At 42.0% G+C, this 21915-nt stretch overlaps 1 protein-coding gene across 4 annotated transcripts in view; it reads right to left on the reverse strand.

The window, feature by feature from the left end:
* Positions 1–21293, reverse strand: part of LOC136010509 (WASH complex subunit 2A-like) — a 38448-nt gene extending 17155 nt beyond the window's left edge. For 3 of the 4 annotated variants that reach the window (XM_065671822.1, XM_065671820.1, XM_065671818.1), the window contains exons 1-22: positions 21190–21293; positions 20982–21095; positions 20471–20635; positions 18752–18817; positions 17902–18075; positions 17129–17222; positions 16655–16713; positions 15799–15846; positions 14387–14491; positions 13771–13858; positions 12691–12759; positions 12211–12320; positions 10255–10324; positions 9390–9446; positions 7428–7589; positions 6648–6781; positions 5076–5168; positions 4434–4538; positions 1951–2067; positions 1671–1834; positions 1220–1331; positions 136–321 (exon numbers count right to left, since the gene is read on the reverse strand). In XM_065671822.1, coding sequence (XP_065527894.1) covers positions 136–321; positions 1220–1331; positions 1671–1834; positions 1951–2067; positions 4434–4538; positions 5076–5168; positions 6648–6781; positions 7428–7589; positions 9390–9446; positions 10255–10324; positions 12211–12320; positions 12691–12759; positions 13771–13858; positions 14387–14491; positions 15799–15846; positions 16655–16713; positions 17129–17222; positions 17902–18075; positions 18752–18817; positions 20471–20635; positions 20982–21095; positions 21190–21234 — 2337 coding nt within the window. In that variant the 5' untranslated portion in view covers positions 21235–21293. The remainder of the gene's footprint in view (positions 1–135; positions 322–1219; positions 1332–1670; positions 1835–1950; positions 2068–4433; positions 4539–5075; positions 5169–6647; positions 6782–7427; positions 7590–9389; positions 9447–10254; positions 10325–12210; positions 12321–12690; positions 12760–13770; positions 13859–14386; positions 14492–15798; positions 15847–16654; positions 16714–17128; positions 17223–17901; positions 18076–18751; positions 18818–20470; positions 20636–20981; positions 21096–21189) is intronic. The other variant, XM_065671819.1, reaches the window with a different exon arrangement.
* Between the last annotated feature and the right edge of the window lie 622 nt (positions 21294–21915).

Genomic DNA, 21915 nt, shown 5'->3' on the forward strand with positions numbered 1-21915 from the left:
AGTTATTCGCTCCCTGGCAATAGAAGAGGCAATTCAGAAACAGAATTCTGCTCCAGAGTATTACTGTTAGATTGTTCAGGGGGGTTTTAAATGAACCTTTACCAAACTTCAGATTAATGTAAGAAAATCCCTCACTTTTTCCTTTGTTTGCTGCCCTGCAACATCTGTTCTTCTAGGCACAGCAACTGCTCCAGGCTCTTCTAAACACCACAGTGTATCTTCTACCTGGTTAGACTTTGCTGCTCTATCTGGAAGATCTTTCTTCTCCTCCTTTTCTTCTTTATTAAATAAAGGTGGTTCTTGTGCTGGTTTTACTTTCTCCTGCAAAATTAAGAAAGTGTTGGTGACACAGAAATGGTGGGTATATAAGTAGTATACACTGCTGCTGGACAGCAGAGTCTCAGTTGGCCTCCTGCAGTGATATGCTTGCATACTTGCTTGACTTCTACTTTCCTCCCATGGGACATTCTGGTTTGTGACTTTTGATTTCTAGTACTACAGGTTCTTCAGTCTGGTTGCAGAGTACCAGGAAACAGTTGCAAGCTTAGAGCAGATGCCCTGGGAATCTTGTCTGGTTGGTACACCATTTCTTATGACTGCCAGCAGCCAGACTGTGGCTTGCCTGTTTCTTCTTCTACTCCCAAGCCTATTATTTTTCTGGGCCAGGACAAGTTTTCCTGGCAAGCAGAAAGGCAGGGCAAACACACACACACACACAGAAGTACAGGAATTCCCACTACAGATATAGCTGTGCTAAGCTTTTACATCTCTTACTCTCAGTTCCAAGCAAAACCAGGCAGGGTAGTAACTGTGGGTCAAGATCCTAAGCAGCTAGCATAAGCACCCTCAACAGAAGGGCCAGTAGAAGCCTAAAGACATCTGAATCAGCTTGTGTTGAAGTGATGCAAAGGGTGAAGCCCTAGCTTCATGGTCAGCCTTCCTCTTAATGGTATTTTATGGTTAAAAGCTCTCAAAACATACTCAGAAAAGGCTTTTAGCATAAACCAAATAAATTCAGGTTTAGTGGTGAAGAAAATCTTTAAATCTCTTAGGCTGGTGGTAGTAATAAGTTTTACTGTAAGAGTCTGCCCTGTTTCCATTCCCAATTTGCTAGAAGTACCGTTGTCTAAACCAAGTTAGACTTACAGTCAGTACCTAAGAAGGTCTAACTATAAAAGACCAAGTATTCTGCATTAGTTTTAAAAGAAAGGGGAGGTACCACTGCAGCCTTAGCAGCTGAAGGAAGTAGTGTTGATTGGGAGCCAAAGAGCGATTCTCCATTAATAGCATCATCTTCAAACAACAGCGACACCTTCTGTGCTTTTCTTTGGCTGCAATGAGAGATGGTAAAATGGAAGATTCAGCAAGGAGGTTTCAGAAGTCATGCACTACATCTGTTTAAAAGTATCATTTAGGACCATCATTTGCATTGTAGGATAGCAGAGTCTCACTTGGCCTTCTGCAGTGATCTGCTTGCAGACTTGCACCACAGACACAAATGAGGTGAAAGAACACAGCCCTGTCCATTCCTACTCACACAGCTCTACTTCCTCCTCAGCAATAGTAGCAAGGGACAACACTTACAATATGCCTGGGTTTGTTGGGTTTTGAGGGTGCTACCAGGCTGCTCTGAAAAAATGTTGTCCCCCTGCCCCCTCCCGGACTGTCACCTCTCTTTAGTAATTGCAAATAAATCCTCCTCATCCTCTTCCTCAAAAAGGCTCGTCTTCTTCACAGGTTTAGCCTGACTGACAGTGCTAGCTGGTTTTGCAGGATCCTCTTTTCGGTCATCTTCAGAAGGAAGTTTAGCTGGCTTGGAGACATTCCAGTGTTCCTTAAAAAAGTAAGGAAACCTTAAGTTTTCTATTGTCTTGGCCATTTCAACAGTTTCATGCTTTGCCCAGCATAAAGCCCAGTAAACCTTTTCAGTCAAATCTTATTCCTCAGTACCTCCTCATCACTGCTGAATAATAAACTGGAGGCCTTCTTGAGTGGTTCTGACGGGTTTGGTTTATCTTCCAGGGGTTTTTCCTGTTGCTTCTTGGCAGGTACAACACCAAAGAGATCCTTACAATAAAATACATTTAAAAAAAGATATATATATAAACAAAAAAATAATCAAAAGCCAAAGCCACAATGAAAAGCTTACTGAGAAGTCATCAGCATGCAAGACATTGTTGCCATCCACTTCTCAGATGAGTAGGATAGAGAAATGGTGTTTTGTGAACCCTTTAGGAATTTCGAGTGTGATACAGTATTCTGGTACAGGGAATTCTACACACACAATATTTGATAGACCAGAAACTTGTAAGCAGACAGGCTGGTTTTGGTCCACAGATTCTCTACCATAAGGCATGACCAGCAGCCGGAAAACACCAAGCAGCAATTCTGTTGCACAGCTGTTAACACAACGGGACACTGTTTCTACATCTACATAATGAAATAGAGAATGAATCCTACTCAGAAAGGAGAGGCAATAGGCAACTGAACCACCACCACTGGGCAAGAACCAAGACTTTTCACCAGAAGATACTCACACAGACAATAATATAGGGATCAGAATATACAAATCCATATGTTGACTTCACCCCCTAACATTTATTTATGCTTTTCTCCATGCAGCTTGAACTTCAGTGCCATAACACAACCTTCATGGCAGATACCAGAGACCTTACCACATTACAAAATGTTTCACTATTGTGACAATTGTTTCTGAAGAGCCCCTATTCAGAAAGGTGAAAGCAGCCCCCTCCTGAATAGGAAACCTTTATCCGGAGTTTGCAGAAGTCCCCTATCTTACAGCTCTGAGAAGGCCTCCTATTTGCCTCAGATGTAGACTATGAAAGATCTTTGGAGGGTGTGTGGGAGGGAGAAGAGGGTTGTACTGGGTTTATGTGGCAAGGTTTTGATAGTGGGGGAGGACAGGCAGGGCTACATGGGTGGTTTCAGTGAGAAGGTGCTAGAAGCTTCCCCCATGTCTGACAGAGCCAATACCAGCCATTTCCAAGACAGACCTGGAATTGGCCAAGGCCAAGCCCATCAGTGATGGCTGTAGTGCCTCTGGGATAAATTTTTTAAGAAGGGGAAAAGTTACTGTGTAAGAACAAATGTAGCTAGAGAGAGGAGTCAGGAGTGACCCTGCAGGCACCATGGTCAGTGAAGAAGCTGGTGGGGGAGGTGCTCCAGGCACTAGAGCAGAGATTCCCCCACAGCCAGTGGTACCATGGTGAGGCAGCTGTGCCCCTGCAGCCCATGGAGGTCCACGGTGGAGCAATCTCCACCTACAGCCCCTGGAGGACCCCACGCTGGTGTAGGGGGATGCCCAAAGGAGGCTGTGACCCTGTGGGAAGCCTGCTGGAGCAGGGTCCTGGCAGGACCTGTAGCACCATGGAGAGAAGAGTCTGCACTGGAGCAGGTTTGCTGCAGGACTAGTGACTGCATGGGGGACCCAAGCTGGAGCAATCTGTCCCTGAAGGACTGCAGTCCATGGAAAGGACCCATACTGGAGCAGTTCATGCTGTAACCCATAGAAGGGGCTCTACACTCGAGCAGGAGAAGAACGTGAGAAGTCCTTCCCCTGAGGAGGAAGTAGCAGCAGAGGCAATGTGTGATGAACTGACAGTGACCGCAGGTGTGGGGGTACAGGTGTTTTAAAGATTTGGGTTTATTTCTCGTTATTCTACTCTCATTTGATTGGTAATAAATGAAACTAATTTTCCCAAGTCAAGTCTGTTTTGCCCATGACAGTGGCTGGTGAAGGATCTCTCCCTGTTCTTATCTTGACCCATGGACCTTTTGTTATATATTCTCTCCCCTGTCCAGTTAGGGAGGGGGAGTGCTAGAGCAGCTATGGTGGACACCTAACATCCAGTCAGGGTCAACCCACCACAAAGGTAAAAAAAGGATAAGAAAAGAACTAATTCACTTTTTCACTAATTCAGTTTTGTTAAGTTCCTCTCACAAACTGTGCTCTGGCCTCAGTTTCTACAGTAGCAGCCACAATTACACACTGAAAAGCAAGAAAAGGAATTCACCAGCCATAATGCAAGAGAAGCAAGAAGTTATTCATGTGACTAGATACCACAGGCCATGATCAACAGCTTCCTGAAGCTCATATTTCTTCTATTGCTCAGTGTTCTCTAGTCCTATCAGACGGATGATGTCCTTCATGTTTAGGTCCAGAGATGATATGCACTGACTACAGAATACTAAAATGACACCAAGAACTTGCAAGAGTCTCTGCTACCATTCTTCTCCATAATGCTGCCCACATGCTCAGAACTGGTACACAGTGCAAGATTCACTTAATGCTCTAATTTACTGCTTCATTTAGAAGCTTGGTGTTGCAAACTTCTGAATATTTCCTGCTGCATTTGCAACAGGCTATGCAGGAGGGTTCCCATATATAGAAAATGTCTGGAAGGGGTACTTACCTCTTCATCATCATCAAACAAGGACAGTGGAGCTTTTGTCAGGGACTTGCTGGTGGGAAGAGATGTAGCTTTGGACTTCACAGTTTTACTTGACGAAAATAAATCCTGTGCAAACCAAACAAACATCACTTTGTAAAGCAATGCTATACGTTTAAGAATATTAAACGGGACATTCATGTTTTTCTTATAAAAGGGAAAAAAAAAAAAAGTGTTTAGTGTGCCTGTGAAGTAGGGAAAGATTGTCTTACTTGGATGTACCAATCACCTGCAACTCCATGAGGATTGCCCTCAGCTTTGCAGATTACTAGCTGGAAGCCAAGGACACAAGATTAAACATACGCAAGTCTTTCATGATTCTTGCTCTTGATTTGCTGACCTTTCCCATCTTCGGGCTTTCAATTTATGCCTGTGCATAAATCTTTATGCACAATCACATTGCTATCTTTAAAGACAGGGAAAACATTCCCAGACATTTCACTCTTGCAGCAAGAAGGAGCTTTCAGAATTGCTCAGTGTAGCTGCATGGATGTCACAGTTTCCAGTCCTAGATATAAATAAGGAGTCCCCAGATATAAGTGGACTGAGGTCAGGGTGACTCACACCCCAAGGATTTCTGTAGGGATTTATTAAAGAGATACTCACTTCAGAATCCTCCTCATCAGAGAAGAGGCCTCTCTGTTTTCTTGGAGGCGTTTCAGATAAAGGCTTGAAGTCCTCACCTGAAGATGGTCGACCCTTTAGGACAAAAAGACACTGCATCAGCACCCATTTAGATTCAGTAAGGGCAGGCACATCATGTAACGCTTTTTATGGGGCATGCTGCTGGCAGTGTCTCAGCAGCTGAAGGGACAGAACACAAGCTTGTTACCCAGGGGCTGAAGTCCAAAACTCATGTGCTGAGTGAGCTCCTCACACGCAGACAGAGCTATGCACAAGTGAGTTGCAAGTTTTACCATAGGCTTCCCCTCCACCATCCTTCTCAGCAGAAAAATGTATGCAGGCACTCATGTCAGGCCCCTTATGAGTTAGATTAAAATGTTTCTTTTAACAAGCTGTGTTTCATAAAGGAAGAGGGCAGTTTGTGCCAGCCATCATTTCCTGCATTAGCATAGCACAGCCCCAGCCTGCCGCCAGCTATATTGCCATTAAACTCAGAATGATTCCAGACCAAAGCATTGCTGTCAGCAAGCTTGGAGGATAAAACAGTCCTCGCTTCCTGACAGGGCAGTAGTGGTGCTGCTGAATCAGTACTCATCCTCTCCTCTTGGAAAGCCAAGTTGCTATGAGATCAGAGCAATGGTTTTGGATGACCTCGCACCACCACTCTTGCTCCATTGACCATAGATACTCTTGCACTGCACCAAAATAAGAAGCTGGCTTTGGTCCTTGTACTCAGCTGCTCCTTGCAAGCCAATATGGTGAAAGTTCTACAGCAATTTGCATTAGACATCCCCAGCACTGTATGTTTCTCAGTGCAGAGGGGAGAAGAGTCACTATAGCTCATTATGTTCAAATACTCCTTGGACAGCAAATTTGTATAAAGTGAGTACATGCAATCTCTGCTACAGAACTGAAAAGCATTACTGCTTTTCTCAGGACAGTGCTCTGAAATTGCAAGTGGAGAGTGCATTAAGGAGGCTCTCATAATTCTATACATGTGTCTTCAGGACAGCATTCAGATCTTTCTACAGATTTAAGAGTTTTCAGCTGAAAAATAGCTTTTTAAACACTCCAAGTACTGTATATGCTTAGGTAGAACTGTGACATCCACCTTCCTCTCCCACAATATATACAAGCAATGGGTTACCAGTTAAATTGCTATTGGCAGCTGGTATAAGTGCTGACACAGTTTTCACAGCACAGAACTGTGACACCAAAGGTTCTTAAATCAGGCTGGTTTCATTTCAGCATGAACTTCATAAACATTTTTTATTATCAACAGCTTCTCACTTTGCTTTCATTTCAACCCCTGCCTCAATAAGATTCTTCCAATCACTGCCCACATGAGAAAAACCTCAAATAAAACCAAAGTTTGAGAGGAAAAATGCGTTTAAAGACCACTGAAGAACCTAGCTCATGGAAGACCCTATGAACCCAGTCCTTTTTCACAAATATGGCATTTCCATAGTGTTGTACATAGAAAGACTACTTCAACTGCAGTAATAACTTTTTTTCTAAAACCTCAGCCATACACATACATTTATATGCAATTACCTTTTTTTCCATGACAGCTTCCCTATGACTTTCTGTTTCTTTTGTTGTGCCAGAAACCACACGAGGAATAACAGATTTTTCCTTGAATAAGTCACCTTCTTCATCATCATCAAATAGGTCTGCTTTGGACTTGACTGCATTAAGACACAAAACAAACGGAGTGATGAGAACAGAAAAGCCATTACGGAACAACAGAAGTCTCCAAAGATACCATGCTACCTTTTTTAAAGATGACCAACATCAGGATACTTTAAAAGAGAAAGCTAGACAAGCTCTCAAAGTGAAACACCACTTACATGAAAGTACTGGTAACAGTGCAGTCAACAAAGTAGAGTCAGTTGGCACCTCTAAAGGCAGTGTTAGCTTGGCACCATTAAAGGCCTAGAGCCTGACAATAGGGAGTGTTGGGCACAGGAGCTCAAGGCTGTGACAGTAATTCGGTACCATTTCCCTGATTCAAGTCTAGATACTGCCCTGACAATAGAGGGAGCATCTTAAGAGATGAAAGTCAGTGGAGAGCACATACAAATAAACCAGTCCAACACCACTCTATGGAAAAGAAACACCAGTAACAGCAAATAAAACCCCCAACTAAGAACAACAACAAAACTTTAAAACCAAACAACCAAAACCAAACAACCCAACCCAAACAAAACAAAACCAAACCCAAGCAGACATAGCAGTGACGCAGGTTTGAATTTTGTAACTCATTGATTCCTATCAGTTTGTCTTTTGATAACCTTTAATGTTTAATCTTCCACTTCACATGTATTGATGTACCTGAATCTGGAGGCTTTTTAGTTGTTCCCACAAAGAAGTCGTCATCATCATCATCAAACAGAACAACTTTCCCAGGCTGTTTTGGAATTTTCTCTGTGCTCTGTGCTGCAGAATTCTTTGCTTTTTCCACAATTACAGTGGAACTAAACACATCACTTCCTCCTGCAGGTCAGATGAGGAAAAGAAAAGCAACCCACACAAACATCATTACCAGTTACCAAAAAGCTGAACTTGTGCCATAGTAAGTGGAGCCAGGCAGAGTTTCCATCACAGCAACTTTTAATGAGCTTCTGCAACAATGCTGCATCAAAAGCATTAGCTAGAAACTTGATGAAGCCAAGTCACAGACAGATAGCCCCTCACTCTCACTGCAATGACTTCCTCAAACCTTCTCATTTCCCTAGGAACAGCAACCAGCTTCCACATTAAAGCCAGAAGACCCCACAGTCCCCACTGTTGCCCCTATGGACTTCCCAAACCATCATCCTACATTACTAACTAGTAAAGCACGCACTGGTGGACAAATTGGTAAGGTGCTTGGAGAGGAAAGGACAGGCGAATGAGTTCTCCCAAGGAGCTGCACTTGGTAAGTAAGACCACCAGCAGTACTGCAGTGTGAGGCTAAGTTCGGTCCTGAGATTCCTGCGTGCTTCAGGTATGGCAGTGATCAAATAAAGTAAGCTGGTAACAACTGTTTCTTCTACATCTGGAGTGCAAGTGTGCAGCCTCAGTGACACATGTATGCCAATAGACGGTCTGCAAAGACTTCTAGTAGTTTTGGTAAAAACTGGCAGCCTGGTTCTAAGCCCGTCTTTTTGTTTCTTACCTGCAGATGCTTGAAAATGGTGGGAGGGAAAACAAACAAACAAACAAAACAAACCCCCCAGAAGAAAGAAAAAGGAAAAAAAAAATCTGGCAGGAAGTAGAACAACAGGTATTTGGTTAAAAAGTCAGCAGACTGCATGAATTTTAACCAGCACTGCAGCAGTCTATTACAGATAAAGTTTATCACACAATTAGAAACTGCCACAGGATTGGCAGGAACAGAGCCGTGAAGTTCGACTAATTATTAAAAATTCTCAAGTTCCTAAACAAACTATTCCCTGCGAATGTGTTCATCAAGCGATTCTGAATAGCGAGGAAGTCTCAATCTTAGTTTTTCTCTGGTAATTTAGCCTGCCTATGAGTTACTGAGAGGAAGCAACTGAAGACTTTGAATAAATACCAGATATAACTTAATTCCTGATAACTAAAACAGGACACTGTTAGAACAGGGGGTAATTCACTGCTTATGTAACAGTACCTCCAAGAAAGAGCGAAGGATACAGGAAACCTCCATCTGCCCTTTTAAATTTTGCTGCCAAGTCTTACAATTATGTAGAATGACAATTGCTGATGTATATCTTTGATCCTGAAGCAAAAGGCTGTATTTGTCTACATCCTCTAAAAACCATGCTGACTGAGGGCTCAGTTAACTGAAGCCATAGTCTTAAAATAGGCCTTTCTTAATAAAGAGTAAAACTTAGAATTAAGGTAACTCAGTCAGGTGAAGACTCTACAGAGAGACAGAAATCAAGGCTAGTTAATTCAAACAGAATGGTGACATGGTTCTTTTCATTGCTCAGCTTGAAGTCCGATATGCACTGCAGACTTAAGCCCTATAGTATCAGTTAAAATAACACACACCCTTAAAAGTCCATAGCACAACACTGGAAATTGACAGCTGCTAACACCTGCCATCAATGACCTCTATCTTCAGAGCTCCTACAGAATCTTGACTATCTGTAAGGCATGCTGCAGTTTAGGCTTAACATGGTAGAAGCACCTGTATTTGTCACTAAGCGTATGATCAAGCAATATAGTGCTGCTGTGTTTGGACAGTTTTCTTTAAAACCTCCCCAGTAGGTTTTAGAGAAAAGAGCACTTTGTGCATGAAGCAATTTGCTATTGAACGAATCATACCTGGGAACAGAGATACTGCACCTGCAGGAACTTTCTTTAAGGACTTTGTAGAGGATGCTGAAATCATAGGAAGTACAATACAAATTGGATGCACTTGGTTTATGCTGTCAAAGCCTTCAGAACTCTAACACAGAAATAGGAATCCAAGAAGACTTCTGAGCTCCATTCTTTTTTTCTCAACAGCTCTGAACTCTTTAGACATTCTCCTTGAACTCTGGTTTCCTTGCATATATATATATATATATATATATATGTATATATATATATATATGTATCACTCTATTTTCCCCTATTAAAACTTCACAAGACAGCTCTACTAAACTGAAGCTTATAAACATGATATGCATTATTTAACATGTAGCATTATTTAAGAGTTCACGTTCACACATTCAAAACCACTTCAATACAGTACATGCAAAATGGCTTAGTCTCACAACCTTGATCTAAAAATTCAAATACAATGCTTCAATAAAAACTGCTGCAGTACAGAACGGGTACTCAGACTCCTTAAGGGTCTAGATATGCAGCTAATGAGAAATCAGACACGCATTAGTCTGCAAGAAGAATCTTTACTCCACTCCAACCCACAACTGGATCCTGCTATGTACTCTTCAGCAGCAGACACCCAGTGTACACACAGAGCTCTGCCAACATCAGTAAGGATATCCTTTCAGCTCCAGATAGTAGGTGTGTGCAAGAGATCATAATGAATAAACACATTTAAAATTCAAGGAAAACACAACTGCTCTCTCTTAAGACTGGGAAGAAGAGATATGCCAACAATTGCTACTCCTTCTCTGCTAGACTTTCTAGTTTGGAAACAAAACAGTCTATAGGACTAGAAGAGGCAACAGTTAGTTCTTACCATCACTTACTGGGACTCGCTCCTCTCTCTCTTTTGATTCTTCTTTTGGTGCTTCAGCAAAAAGATCACTCTGTAGATGAAAATGTAAAGGGGGGGGAAGTGCTGAATTTCTGTTTTGTAGGAAAAGACAGCTGCTAATTTTTTCATGTTGAAGATCCACTTCTAACCCAAGACAGAGGAGGTAACCACCACTCCCTTCTCAAAAGGATGCCTGCACATATGTACTTAAATCTGGGTACTCTAGCATTAACTTGAGTGCACATATTCAGAAGAGTAGCTTTCTGTTTTCTCAAATTTAATTTAGACTGATTATCAGGCTGTTTACTGCAGAGAAGGAATGACCTTTTATTTGCACATCTTCAAGGGCTTACACCAATATACAGCTGTTTAGGTTCCGATTACATCCTTCCATGCTTTCTTGTTGAAGCTTATGCAGTAAGCTAAGACACCAGTATGGTGTAAAGATATACATTACAGCTCAAAAGCAGTGCTGGACAGTCCCACAAGAGTCCTTGTGTTCAGATTACAATTGCCCTCTGCCAGTCCTCCCTGAGAATCCCAGGAAACCTCCAAATCTGTAAGTACTGTACTGACCACTTCAATTTTTTGAAAGACTCACTCTTATGGGAAGTAGGATTTTAGAAGCTGCCTACCTGGAGACTCAAAATGCATGGTCTTTGCATAAAGCTTTATGGAAAGAAGGCAGCAATACTTGGGAAAGAGCAGGAAAGCACAGCACTGTAGCAGGGACGTCAGTGATTAACTACACATTTGTCAGTTAGTATTTGCCTGTTGACCTTCCGTTGCTGCATTCTGCTACAGGCCTCCTCCACTGCACAAAGTAGGCGAAGATAAGTTACCCTTCCTAGATGAGTAACTGCCAGGCAACAGAAAACCAAGAACAAACATATGCAGGCAGGCAAAATCAGAGAAATCTGCTTGGCTGCCCTGTGTCTACAGCGTAAGAAAAGTCCTCTTGGCAATAAGTAACCAAGAGGCTTTAATGATAGCTTCATCTGAATTTGCACTGGCACAAAGCCTCCTTCCAAAGGCCTTCTTGCAAATTTCAGTTTAACAGGCCTCTTAGCTCCAAGGAACACCTGACTCACTGTAGTTGCAAAAAGAAACATCACATCCAACAAAGGCAGCAGTTTAGCTATTATTCTGGACTAACCTTGACTGTTACTGATATCAGCCGCATGATTAAAATCAAAGGCAATCATCTCTTTTACGCAGCTGTACTATCAGATTCTTTAGTATCCCCGACATAGGGCTTCTATCCCCTTTTATGTGCACAATGTTAAAACAGAAGTAAAAATGCACTTTGTGCCATTCCTTTATGAATTTAGCTCTAGATACCTAGCAGAAGAGCAATCTTAAGGTGAACTTTTCCTGCCAATGCATTAATTAGATGAAAGAACATAGCATAATTGCAGTAGGGAACTTTTAACACAGAGACAGAGAAAACAGGTATGGCATGTGAAAGATAAATTGTGAAGGGTATCACATTCTCTTCCCTCTCAACCTTCTCCTACACCCAGGGAGAAAGAGAGAATGACAAAATTCAGTATTCACACAGGCATTTTAATAGAAATTTGATGTTTCAAAATAAACAAACTGTATGCCATTTGGTTTACTTCCAGAGATAAAAGTGAGGCACTGGGTAAGCTCTGCTGGAATTAGAACCTCTCTAATATAATGCTGGAACCACACCTGCATCTCTCATAAGCACCACTGCAGAAGAGAGGGCTTTGTGTCAAGACAAACGCAAGTACCTCATTCATGTAGTTCTGTTTCTCCACTTGAAAGCTACACTGTTCCTCCACATTTGAATACTACCAAGCAATAAGATGCTGTTTTCCCTCCCTGCCTTCCAGAAGCAGTAAGTTGTGTCGATCTTTTTTTTGTTTTTTAAAGGGGGACACACTCTATTTCTATTCTCTTCAGCATTCTCACCTCTTCATCATCAAAGAGACCTGTTCCACCACTGAAGAGGCCACCCCTAGACCCAAATGGTGTGAAGTCTTCATCAGTCAGTTTAGGAGGCTTGAAGATGTCATCTTCATCTAGAAAGCACAAAAGCCAATAGCTGTGGTGGGACTGACCAAGTTTCAGGAAATGGAATTAAAGAGACAACCAAAATAAAACCTGATTTGATTCCATCCCATTCCATTCATCCCAGAAACATTAAATGTACAGAGAAGTTGCTGTAGACAGATTGGGTTGTGTGTTGTCTTTCCACAAGACCACATTTAAGGAGGAACTCTAACCTTGCTTCTAGCATTGTTTTATACGCACATCACAATCTAGATTTGTTTACACACTCACCTTGAAGGACAATCAAATATCCTACCCAGTTTCTAAAGCAGATGCCACAATTTCCTAAGTGATATCTCACAATCCAGCCCACAATTCAAAACCACGAGGATAACTTACCATCTGACGGAACTCTAACTTCTTTCTTGTCTTTCAGGGTTTTCCTTGTTTTAGTCTCTGATGACAGGGCTTTAAAGGAGAAAATTTCAAAGCAAAACAGTCCACCTTTATTTGTAGCCTGTGATTAATCTATGGTAAAAAGAACCTTAAAAACCCCAAATCTAACCAAGCTGACCTATGCTTTTTCATTACATCAGCCCACTGAAACAATTCTATGAAGTACAGGTTCTAAAATCAGCACTTACAATTGTAAGCATTCTGTCAGGCACTGTGGGTTAAACACAGTTGCCCACACACAGACTAGTGTCACCTGAGATGCCAGAAAGCAACTCAGCATTCTAAATGGTAGAGATCCCACAAAGAGCATGCAGCACTTGAGCATCTCAGATGGCTCTAGACATATTATACCTTGATTCAGCTACTAAAAGCAAAGCCAGAGTTTTATTTTCTTGCCAACTCAATTTCAGTCTGCTATTTTCAACTGCTGCTTTGCTACAAGAATAACTACTTGAGAGAGGTCTTTCCCTTTGAAAGTGACACAAAAATGCAGTTTTTAGTCCAAAATGTCATAGAAAACAGTAGCAAGGAAAAGTTCCTCGAAATGTAGTATATTTAATCTACCAAAAGTTAAAAAAAAAAAACAACCCACACCACAGGAAAGCACCAGTCTATGGCTGGAGGGGTTTTCCAGTGCAGAGCTCACAGAAAGACTACAATGACCAGTGGCTTCCACATGCCTGAAACAAGTGGAAGTACATGTGGTCAAAGATGCAGTTTCACGTGTAGAGAGTCAGATTGGCGAGAAAACCTTCCTCTGTGCTTGGGGAGTGACCTGTCTCACCTAAAAGCAATGTGTTTTCCACTATAACACTCAGTGAATTCCAACTGAATCCTTAAAGTTATGGACAAAAAAGTTCTCAGAATGCACAAGTGTCTTTATTTACTCTAGTTAGGCTTTCACCTAATACATATTCAAATAATAGATAGTCTAACTTCACGTATTGTTACACAGGATCTCCTGTCTGACTCTTGAGTCCCCTGCTATCTCACAAGAACTCATCAAAACTAAAGTTAGCTTACATGAACGTTCTTCATCCAGTTTGACTGGTATTTCTCGTTTGATGCGGGCTGCCAGCTCATCTGCAAATGATGTCGGCCTCTTCTTTTTCTGAGAAGCAGGAACAAATAACAGCATACTCCTTATACACAATCCAGTGTAGAAGTTGCAATTACAAATACTGTATTCTACAGCCTCAGTTGTACAATATCCTGTCTAGATTTTGACTGAAACCCTCAGAAGAGGCAATACAACTTTCTATTAAGAAACCAATTAGGAGATCATGCATGTATCAAGAGAAAAAAGTGCTGTTTCTAGTCCCTTATGATCATATGATTTTTAACGCCACCTTGTTTTGGGAGCAGGACAAGCAAGAAGACCTTAACACACACAGATGCAACAAGTAATTTCTCAATAACCTTTCAAGACAGCTTTGATGCCAGTTTAGGGTGCAGGAGTCCCCTAGTTTAAAAGGGTGAAGCCTGAACAATCATGTTGAAGATAATTCAGGATTTTTACAGGCCCTCTTACAGGATCCCATCCAGATAACTGAAAGCTACCATTCTAAAACCTCTAAGAACACATTTTTTTCATGAGGAAAGTCAAACCTCTCCTTCCAGCGAGGCAACGATTACGTACAGGCCTTGTGCTTTCATCTAAGTCTCCATCCTCATCATCTTCTTTTTCAGAGTCAAAGAGATCACAGCCATCATAATCATCTTCATCACTCAGCTGTACTGTCCTCTAAAAAACAGTAATACCCTGTTGTATTCTCCTGAATATGGCACACAAAATAAGCACAAAACTACATCTGCATAGATAAAATATTCAAAGCAAATTTCCTGAAAGGAAAGGAACATTCAGCCAGTTTGGGGAACTTCACTGCTTTTGAGAGGTAAGGAATGAGTGCCACTAGCTTCAGGCAAGTTGTTGCATTCTCTAGTACACCCCTTTGCTGTGTCACTGAACATTTCTCTACCAGAAATGCAACTGAAGACACCGAGACCCTCCTCACAAGGAGTGTACCACTATTATACACAAGCCCGAACTGCTTTGGCTGTGCTGGTGCCCTTAGTTTACGAGCTGCTCTTTAAAGACATAGTATTAGCCTTAACACAGGGACTTTGTGAATACGGTAAAAAAATTGCATCATCTTGAGCTATTCCTAAGGTGGATAGCAGAATGACAGGCACAGAATGATAGCAGAATCCACATCTTAGATTCAGTCATGTGAATAAGAGGTTGAAAAGATGAAGCGAATTGTGAGCTGAGGGCTGGCATGGGTAAGGCCCCCACACCCCAAAGATACTTCCTCATCCTAAAATACACTAGGAATACAAAGTTACCCCATGACGGTCAATATAGTTGAGTGCTTTGTAACACTGTTTTATTAATGTTACAAAGATTACATTAAAAAAGGGTTGCTATTTGAAACACTGTTCTTATTGCACTAAATTTCAGACTGAGGATACCCACATAAAAGTCTTTCCCAATAGCACATCTAAACACAGGTAAGATTCCTTCTTCTACTACCTATGACTAAAGTCAGGCTTGAATTTTTCAACCTAAACATTTCTTTTCCCGTTTCATTTGTTATCCAAATGGACATACTTTTCAAACATTTAATACTGTTCACATCTTCGATTTCCCATCATACCCAAACTGAACTGTTCCTTACTTCCTGCATAGCAAGTTTAGATTTTTAATTATAGACCAAATAATCCCACCAGATCATAGTTTTCCTGGACTAGATTCTTTGAACTCTCATAACTCCAAAGTAATTCCTGAGGAAAACACACAGCAGAAAATGCCATCCCACATACACTTTGCATCTAATGATGGCTTGCAAACATGTTTTTAAGCCAAATCCAGGTTCAATTTCACAACTCAATGCCATCTGGTCAGGACAACCTTCCCATACAAAGTCATACAAACCAGGCCCAGTAAAAGTTTTTAAGCACTGTGTAGAGCCTTTTATTTCTTTCTTGCACCCTCACTGTGTCACTAGTGGAAAATCTTTCAGGCATGTACCAGGGTGTATGTAATCGTACCGTCTTTTGGTCATCTTCGCTAAGGTTTCCAAACTCATCATCTGATTCCTGGAACACAAGAGATCCAAAGACAGGTAATACACATTACTTGGTTCAGTGGCTAAGGGAGAGGGCTCAGAAACTCTGGCCTTACTTAAGTTTGGACATCCAGATCTCCCACCATGACCTGACCAAAGAATTGTTTCCCCACTGCTGACCATCTTCACAAATGGAGCTCACTAGAGTGTTATTAATCTAGCCAAGACAAGAAGCTCCAGCTGACAGTGTATTTGAGTAACTTGAAGGGGATTTAACTTTAACTGACAAAGACACCAAAAGTAAACTCCAAAAAAAGGGAGTGCTTCCCTAGCACAGTTACAAAGCAGAGACAGCCCAGCCCAGGCAAGTGAAACATTACAGAAATTGATAGTTCAATGGAACAGATTTGAGGCAAAGCCTAGAGATGCACTACTGACACCTACTTAATCTTTAAACTTGCTCCTGTTAAGTGTCTATCCCATTCTTTGGCATGTAATTTACAACAGATTTGTTCTCCACAAATACAATTCTTGCTAAGAATCTGACTTGCTTCACACTGAAATTAGACTGCAATGAAACACTTCAGTTTTAAGTATTCTACTACAATAGCAGCTAGAGCCAGTACCACTTTATTGTTCTTCTGAAAAGCTGAAGAGGAAACCACTGCATAAGAAAAATGAAAAGCACATTTGCCACAACAGATACAGAGAACAGACATTGTGCAATATTAGCTTGAGATCTCACATGAAAAAAACAAAATAGCAAATGGCCTCACACACAATCAAGGACTCATGAATGCTTGTGCAAAGAGGCTGGTACTCTGTCACTTGTCACTCACCTCTTCGTCCTTGTCTTCACTGTCAACTACACTTCCACGATCACTATCTACTGATCCTTCTATTTTAAATTAAAAAGAAAAAAAAAGTTAAGATCAGACATGACATCCACGCACAGAGATACGTGGTCACAGTATCAACAACATCTTTAAAAGCTTTGTGAAAAGCACTAAAAATCAGGTGGAAAACAGAGTGGTTTGGAAGAGCTTTGAAGGCTGCTGAAATTTTAGAGTTTTGTGTTTCTAATACACAGCAGAAATTACTAAGAAGTTACTGCTTTGTGTCCCAGAAAAGTGGTTGTTACAGCATTTTTCAGCAAATTGCACATCCCCCCCTCCCCCCAATTAATTACAGTGTGCATCTAGACATGCAAGAACACTATGCAGTGTAACCAAAGCTGTGAATTAAAACAGACCTAAGTCACAGATTAAGAACTAGTTACTTGCTTAGGAATAATGGGTCATGTAAGCACACACCTTCACTAGAGAGATCTCCAAGGCCAACATCATCTTGTTCCATAAACTGCTGAGAACCAATCAAGTATGGTAAAGGCCTGTCAATATAGAGATCCTGGAAAGAGAATACATCAGGTCTTTTTGATATCTAGGGATAACTCTGCATTGTTGACAAAGCCAAAAGTCTTACACCCCTTTTTTTTAACTCAAGGAAGATACAAACTTGTCTAAAAAGGGTCTCACCAGACACATGCTTCAAGTATGCCTGCAAACAGATGGGCCACCTGAAGTTTATTCTTTTCTAAGACTGTCAAAGAAGGGGTCTATTTGTGTGATCACAACTTGTTTCTAGGTGTCATCTAACATAGGAATATCCTTGCAAAGACTTGCAAGCATCAGTCTTATCTCGAATCCAGCACCTAGCATTCTTAACTACCAGGAGAGTAAAAACCACCTATGAAGATATGGTTTGTATCTAAAGAGCATGAAATTTCAAGGCTCCACTCCACCCAGAATTGAGGCTTCCCTTTCTAAGTTCACCATCATTAAACTAGTTCCCTTTAGGGTGCCATACCTTAATGCTAACCGAACTGAAAGACAAGTAGGCTACACAAGGAATAGCTCAGCAAGGAGCACTTCTCCTTCAGATGTAGTCATCCAATCCTCTTTTTAGGTAACAAATATTGATTTTACACCAATGCACAATCAATGTTACAGTGATACTGCTAACAAATGCAAAGAGCAACACAGCAAAACACAAACCCAATGCTCCCAGCAAGAACAGGTCTCTGTACCTTTGGCTCAAGTATCAGTTCCACCCTTTCATTACTTTCTTCCTCTTCTGAGTCAGAGTTGCCTGCTTTGATGTCTAGCTGTTCAAATGCACTGTCCAGAACTTGTAACCCGTAATTCACTGCTTCTTGGATTTTGGGGATCAGATCAGCTTCTTTCTGTTCCCGTGTCTTTTCCTTTAGTAATAGGAACAACACATTCTCATTGCATTTGACTCAAGACTCAATCTCACTGCAGCATGCATACAAAATTTTAACTTCAAAGTAGTACAATAAAAGCTTTTTCACTATGTGCAAGAGAAAAACCTTCAGAATCTTTTTTTTTTTGTTTGACTTAATTAATCTTTATCACTCTCAGAAACAGAGATGTTCTAAACATCCACACCAGCACAGTACTGTATTATTCATGCTTCCAGCCCATCAAGGGAATATTTATGGTATTACACACCTAGACTGTAAGATACATTAAAAAGCTCTCTTGAGTTTTTATCCCTGGGAATAGTACTAGGATTCTTCTTCCCCAGTCTCCTACCTCTGAATCCAGTATGAAGGCCAAAGTCCTCTTGCTGAAAAAAAATGCATAGTCATTTGAAAATCAACACATAAGTCTTGACTACTGGACAGAGTATTAAGCTTGGGAAGGCCCTACCAGATCACCATATACTGTAGTAGCCTTCAATGTTCTAGCAAATTTTATGTTTGAATGACATAGACTTCAACAGAGATACTTCATGGAGAAAGGTAACAGTTCGATTTGTAAGGTGTAAATGTTGGCAAAATAAGTTCGAAACTAAGAAAGCAGACAACATCTGCAAACACACTGACAGCATTCAGGGCAGCTAAAATTAATTACCTGCTCTGTTTTGTCTCCAGCATCAGCTTTGGGAATAGGTTCTTCCACTTCTTCATCATATACTCTCTAAAAAGTCAAGCAAAATTAATTCAAGTAAGAACAATATATGCTGCAAGGGCTAAACCATAGGCACCACCACGAAAATGAAACGCACTGCTAATATGCTATTAATTGCACATTAATTCATTGCACATTTAAAAAAAAGGAAACCATGGATAATGCAAAGCATTTCATAGCCTCCTTCACACACTGAAGTCATCATCAGGCAGTCTCTCAACCCAATTGAGGCAATTCAAAACTGGAAATGTCCCTGCAGCAGCAGAAGACAAAATGACCATTTAACCCTGTTCACAGATTGACTTGAATATGTTTTATAAAAGCATGTTTTAACTCCACTAACATAAAGCTATTCTAGAAACCTCCGAAGTCAAACCTAAGTTTAGTTGTGAGCTCTTTTCCCTTTGTTTTCTGTCATTTAGTAGCTTTCCTTCTTAGCCCTTACCCTTCTCCTGTACTTACAGAGAAGGTTTACTTCCTCCCTCAGTCTTCAGTTTGTTCTGATGATCCCTCCCATCCAGCTCTTTAAACACTCTTTTCTAGGACCAGCTACAAGAAAACATGGGGGAATAAAAAAAACAAAAACAAGCAAAAAAAAATCTTCCTTGAACCTGCAAACCTAAATCTAAGTCTCTCAAACACAAGGGCAGCTATCTCCTGGGAAGAGACAGATCTCCCACATTAACTAATTAAGAACTAGAAATGAGGACCTATTTCTGTACACTTAAATTTGGGAACAAACAGCTTCAAGCACCGAAGATTTAAGATGTTCGGTACAAACTGTTCTCATCAGAATTATTAGGCTGAACAGCAAAGGTAGGCCAGAAAACACACTGCAGCTCTGGAAAAAAATCTAACCACCACCAAAAAACCCCAAACCAGAAATCCAGATTTCCATCATCTTTATCCTCTGCCAATATCTTTCTAATAACAGTATTATGGTTTCAGATGAGACACATGTGGCCTGAGAACAATGCTGATCAAAACAAAATACTTACTAAAACTTACAGTGCTAAAAACCTCTCCACAAATGTAAAAGACTATTAAAGCTCTACATCTTAATTATACACGTGCTCCTAGTGATACAGTGCTGTAAGCAGGCTTTCCAGTCTAGCTTTCACCTTTCCAAAACAGCAATATTCATAAAGTGAGAACATTAACCAAGAAATATGCTTATCAGCTAAAAATGTAACAGACAACTGCCTGCAGTCCAACACCTTTAATACCAACTGCTTTTAGCATAAAATAACACCTCTGGCCAAATTTACAGCACCGCATAACATTTGTCTTATTTAGGCAGCTAAGTGCAGACAGACGCTACACTCATGCTGCCTGTAAAGCTAGACCAAGCCATCCCAGAGATCCCAACTCATTCACAGTACTAAAAACAAAACTCTGACTTCCATGACACTTATAAACAAGGAAGGAACATAACTCAGAAGAGGCAAAAAGGAATACACTGATATCAGATAGTGCATTACTCACAAAAGAATTAGGACATCCTTTAACAGAACACAATTAAAAGCTAATTAATCTCTAAATTAACATCAGACTTGCAAAAAAGTCAAATGACTTCTCCATGTTATAGTAAAGGACAACACTAATGTTTGGAGTACAAGCTTGATGGAGTACAAGCTTGATGGTGTGCAAGAACATACTCACGTTCTCTATGAACTGTGTATTGGACAACATAAGAAAGTCATTGAAGACATTATGAAGGCGACAGTCTGTGGCTTTTGTTTCACTAATCAATCCATCTACTTGCTTTTTGATTTCATGAGTCCTGGAAATTGTTTGCTGTGAGAACTCTTGCAGGAAATGCAGAAGCTGTTTACAACAGGAGAAAGCAATAGTCAGCATCCAGCTCTCCTTTTTCGCTTGGCACCGTTTATGACATGCAGAGTTATCACGCACTTCTACAGCGCATCAAAATAAACACAGTTTAGACGAAAGCACCCCGGACCAAGCCTTCTCCTACTTTATTTCCACTTCATTCTGCTTCTCCTTTCAGGCCAACTCCTCATTTCATTTTTATCTCCCGGATCTGAGGTTTTAAGCAACAGCAGGCCACCGCCCGGGCCCGGGGTGAGCAGCACCCGGCCCCTCCTTACCCCTCCCAAGACCCGCTCAGCACCCCTCCGGTTCCACGTTCCGTCCCGGCCGCACCGCTTACCCCGGCATCCGAGGCCAAAGACCAGCTCTGGCTGCCCTTACGGATCTCCTCCAGTGACCAGGGCCGCTCCCACACCGGCGCCGGCTCCGCCGCGTCCCGCGGGGCCCCGTTCATCTGCGTAAGAAGGGAAGAAGGCCAGGAGCCCGGTGAGCCAGGGGCCCGGTGCCGCCGCCATACCCGGCCACAGCAAACCCGCCCCAGCACTAACCATGGCGGCGGGCCGCACTTCCCCTCTCGCGCCCACCGGCGCCATCCGCCCGCCCGTCAGCTGAGCTCCGTCACGTGACCCGCCAGGCACGGCGTGCGCACGGGCAGGGCGGCAGGGGGCGCCGTGGTGCCGCCCTGAGGCCGGGCTCGGCCGCCCTCGGCCGCGGGGGGGCAGTGACAGCAACGTGGTGGCGGTGGCCCCAGCCCGGCCTCACACCCGCCACCGCAGCGGGCGAAGGGAGGAGCGTATCTCCCAGGCGTGGGGAACGGAGAGCCAGGTGTGAGATGGCTTCGACCGCAGCAGCTGCCTCAAGGGTCTGGCACCCGTGGCTAGGAGGCTGTTCATGGCTCCTAAGGGACACGAGCGCAGAGGCGCCCTGCTCTGCACTGGGACAAGTCCAGGGTGGCAGGAGTAGCATGTCCTGGTCTGCAGCACAGCAGCATTACCCACTGGAGCACAGCAATGGGGTATGGTGATGACCAGTCTTAGAGAGGTACACTTTCCTCCTATTTTCCTTGCAAAAGTAAGTGCAAGACTTACATTGCAAGTCAGGTAAAAACTCATTTGGCTTAAATAGGGATTAGTCTTGATAAACCCACACCAAAATCTCAAGGTTTGCTAGGAGAAAACCCTATATACACTAAGACAAATAAATATATAGTGCAAATAGCCAAACTGGGATTCACAGTCAATTATCCCACAGTCTTTACAGGTCAAACACTCTAC

This window comes from Lathamus discolor, chromosome 3, assembly GCF_037157495.1.
Source record: "Lathamus discolor isolate bLatDis1 chromosome 3, bLatDis1.hap1, whole genome shotgun sequence".
Classification (NCBI taxonomy): Eukaryota; Metazoa; Chordata; class Aves; order Psittaciformes; family Psittacidae; genus Lathamus; species Lathamus discolor.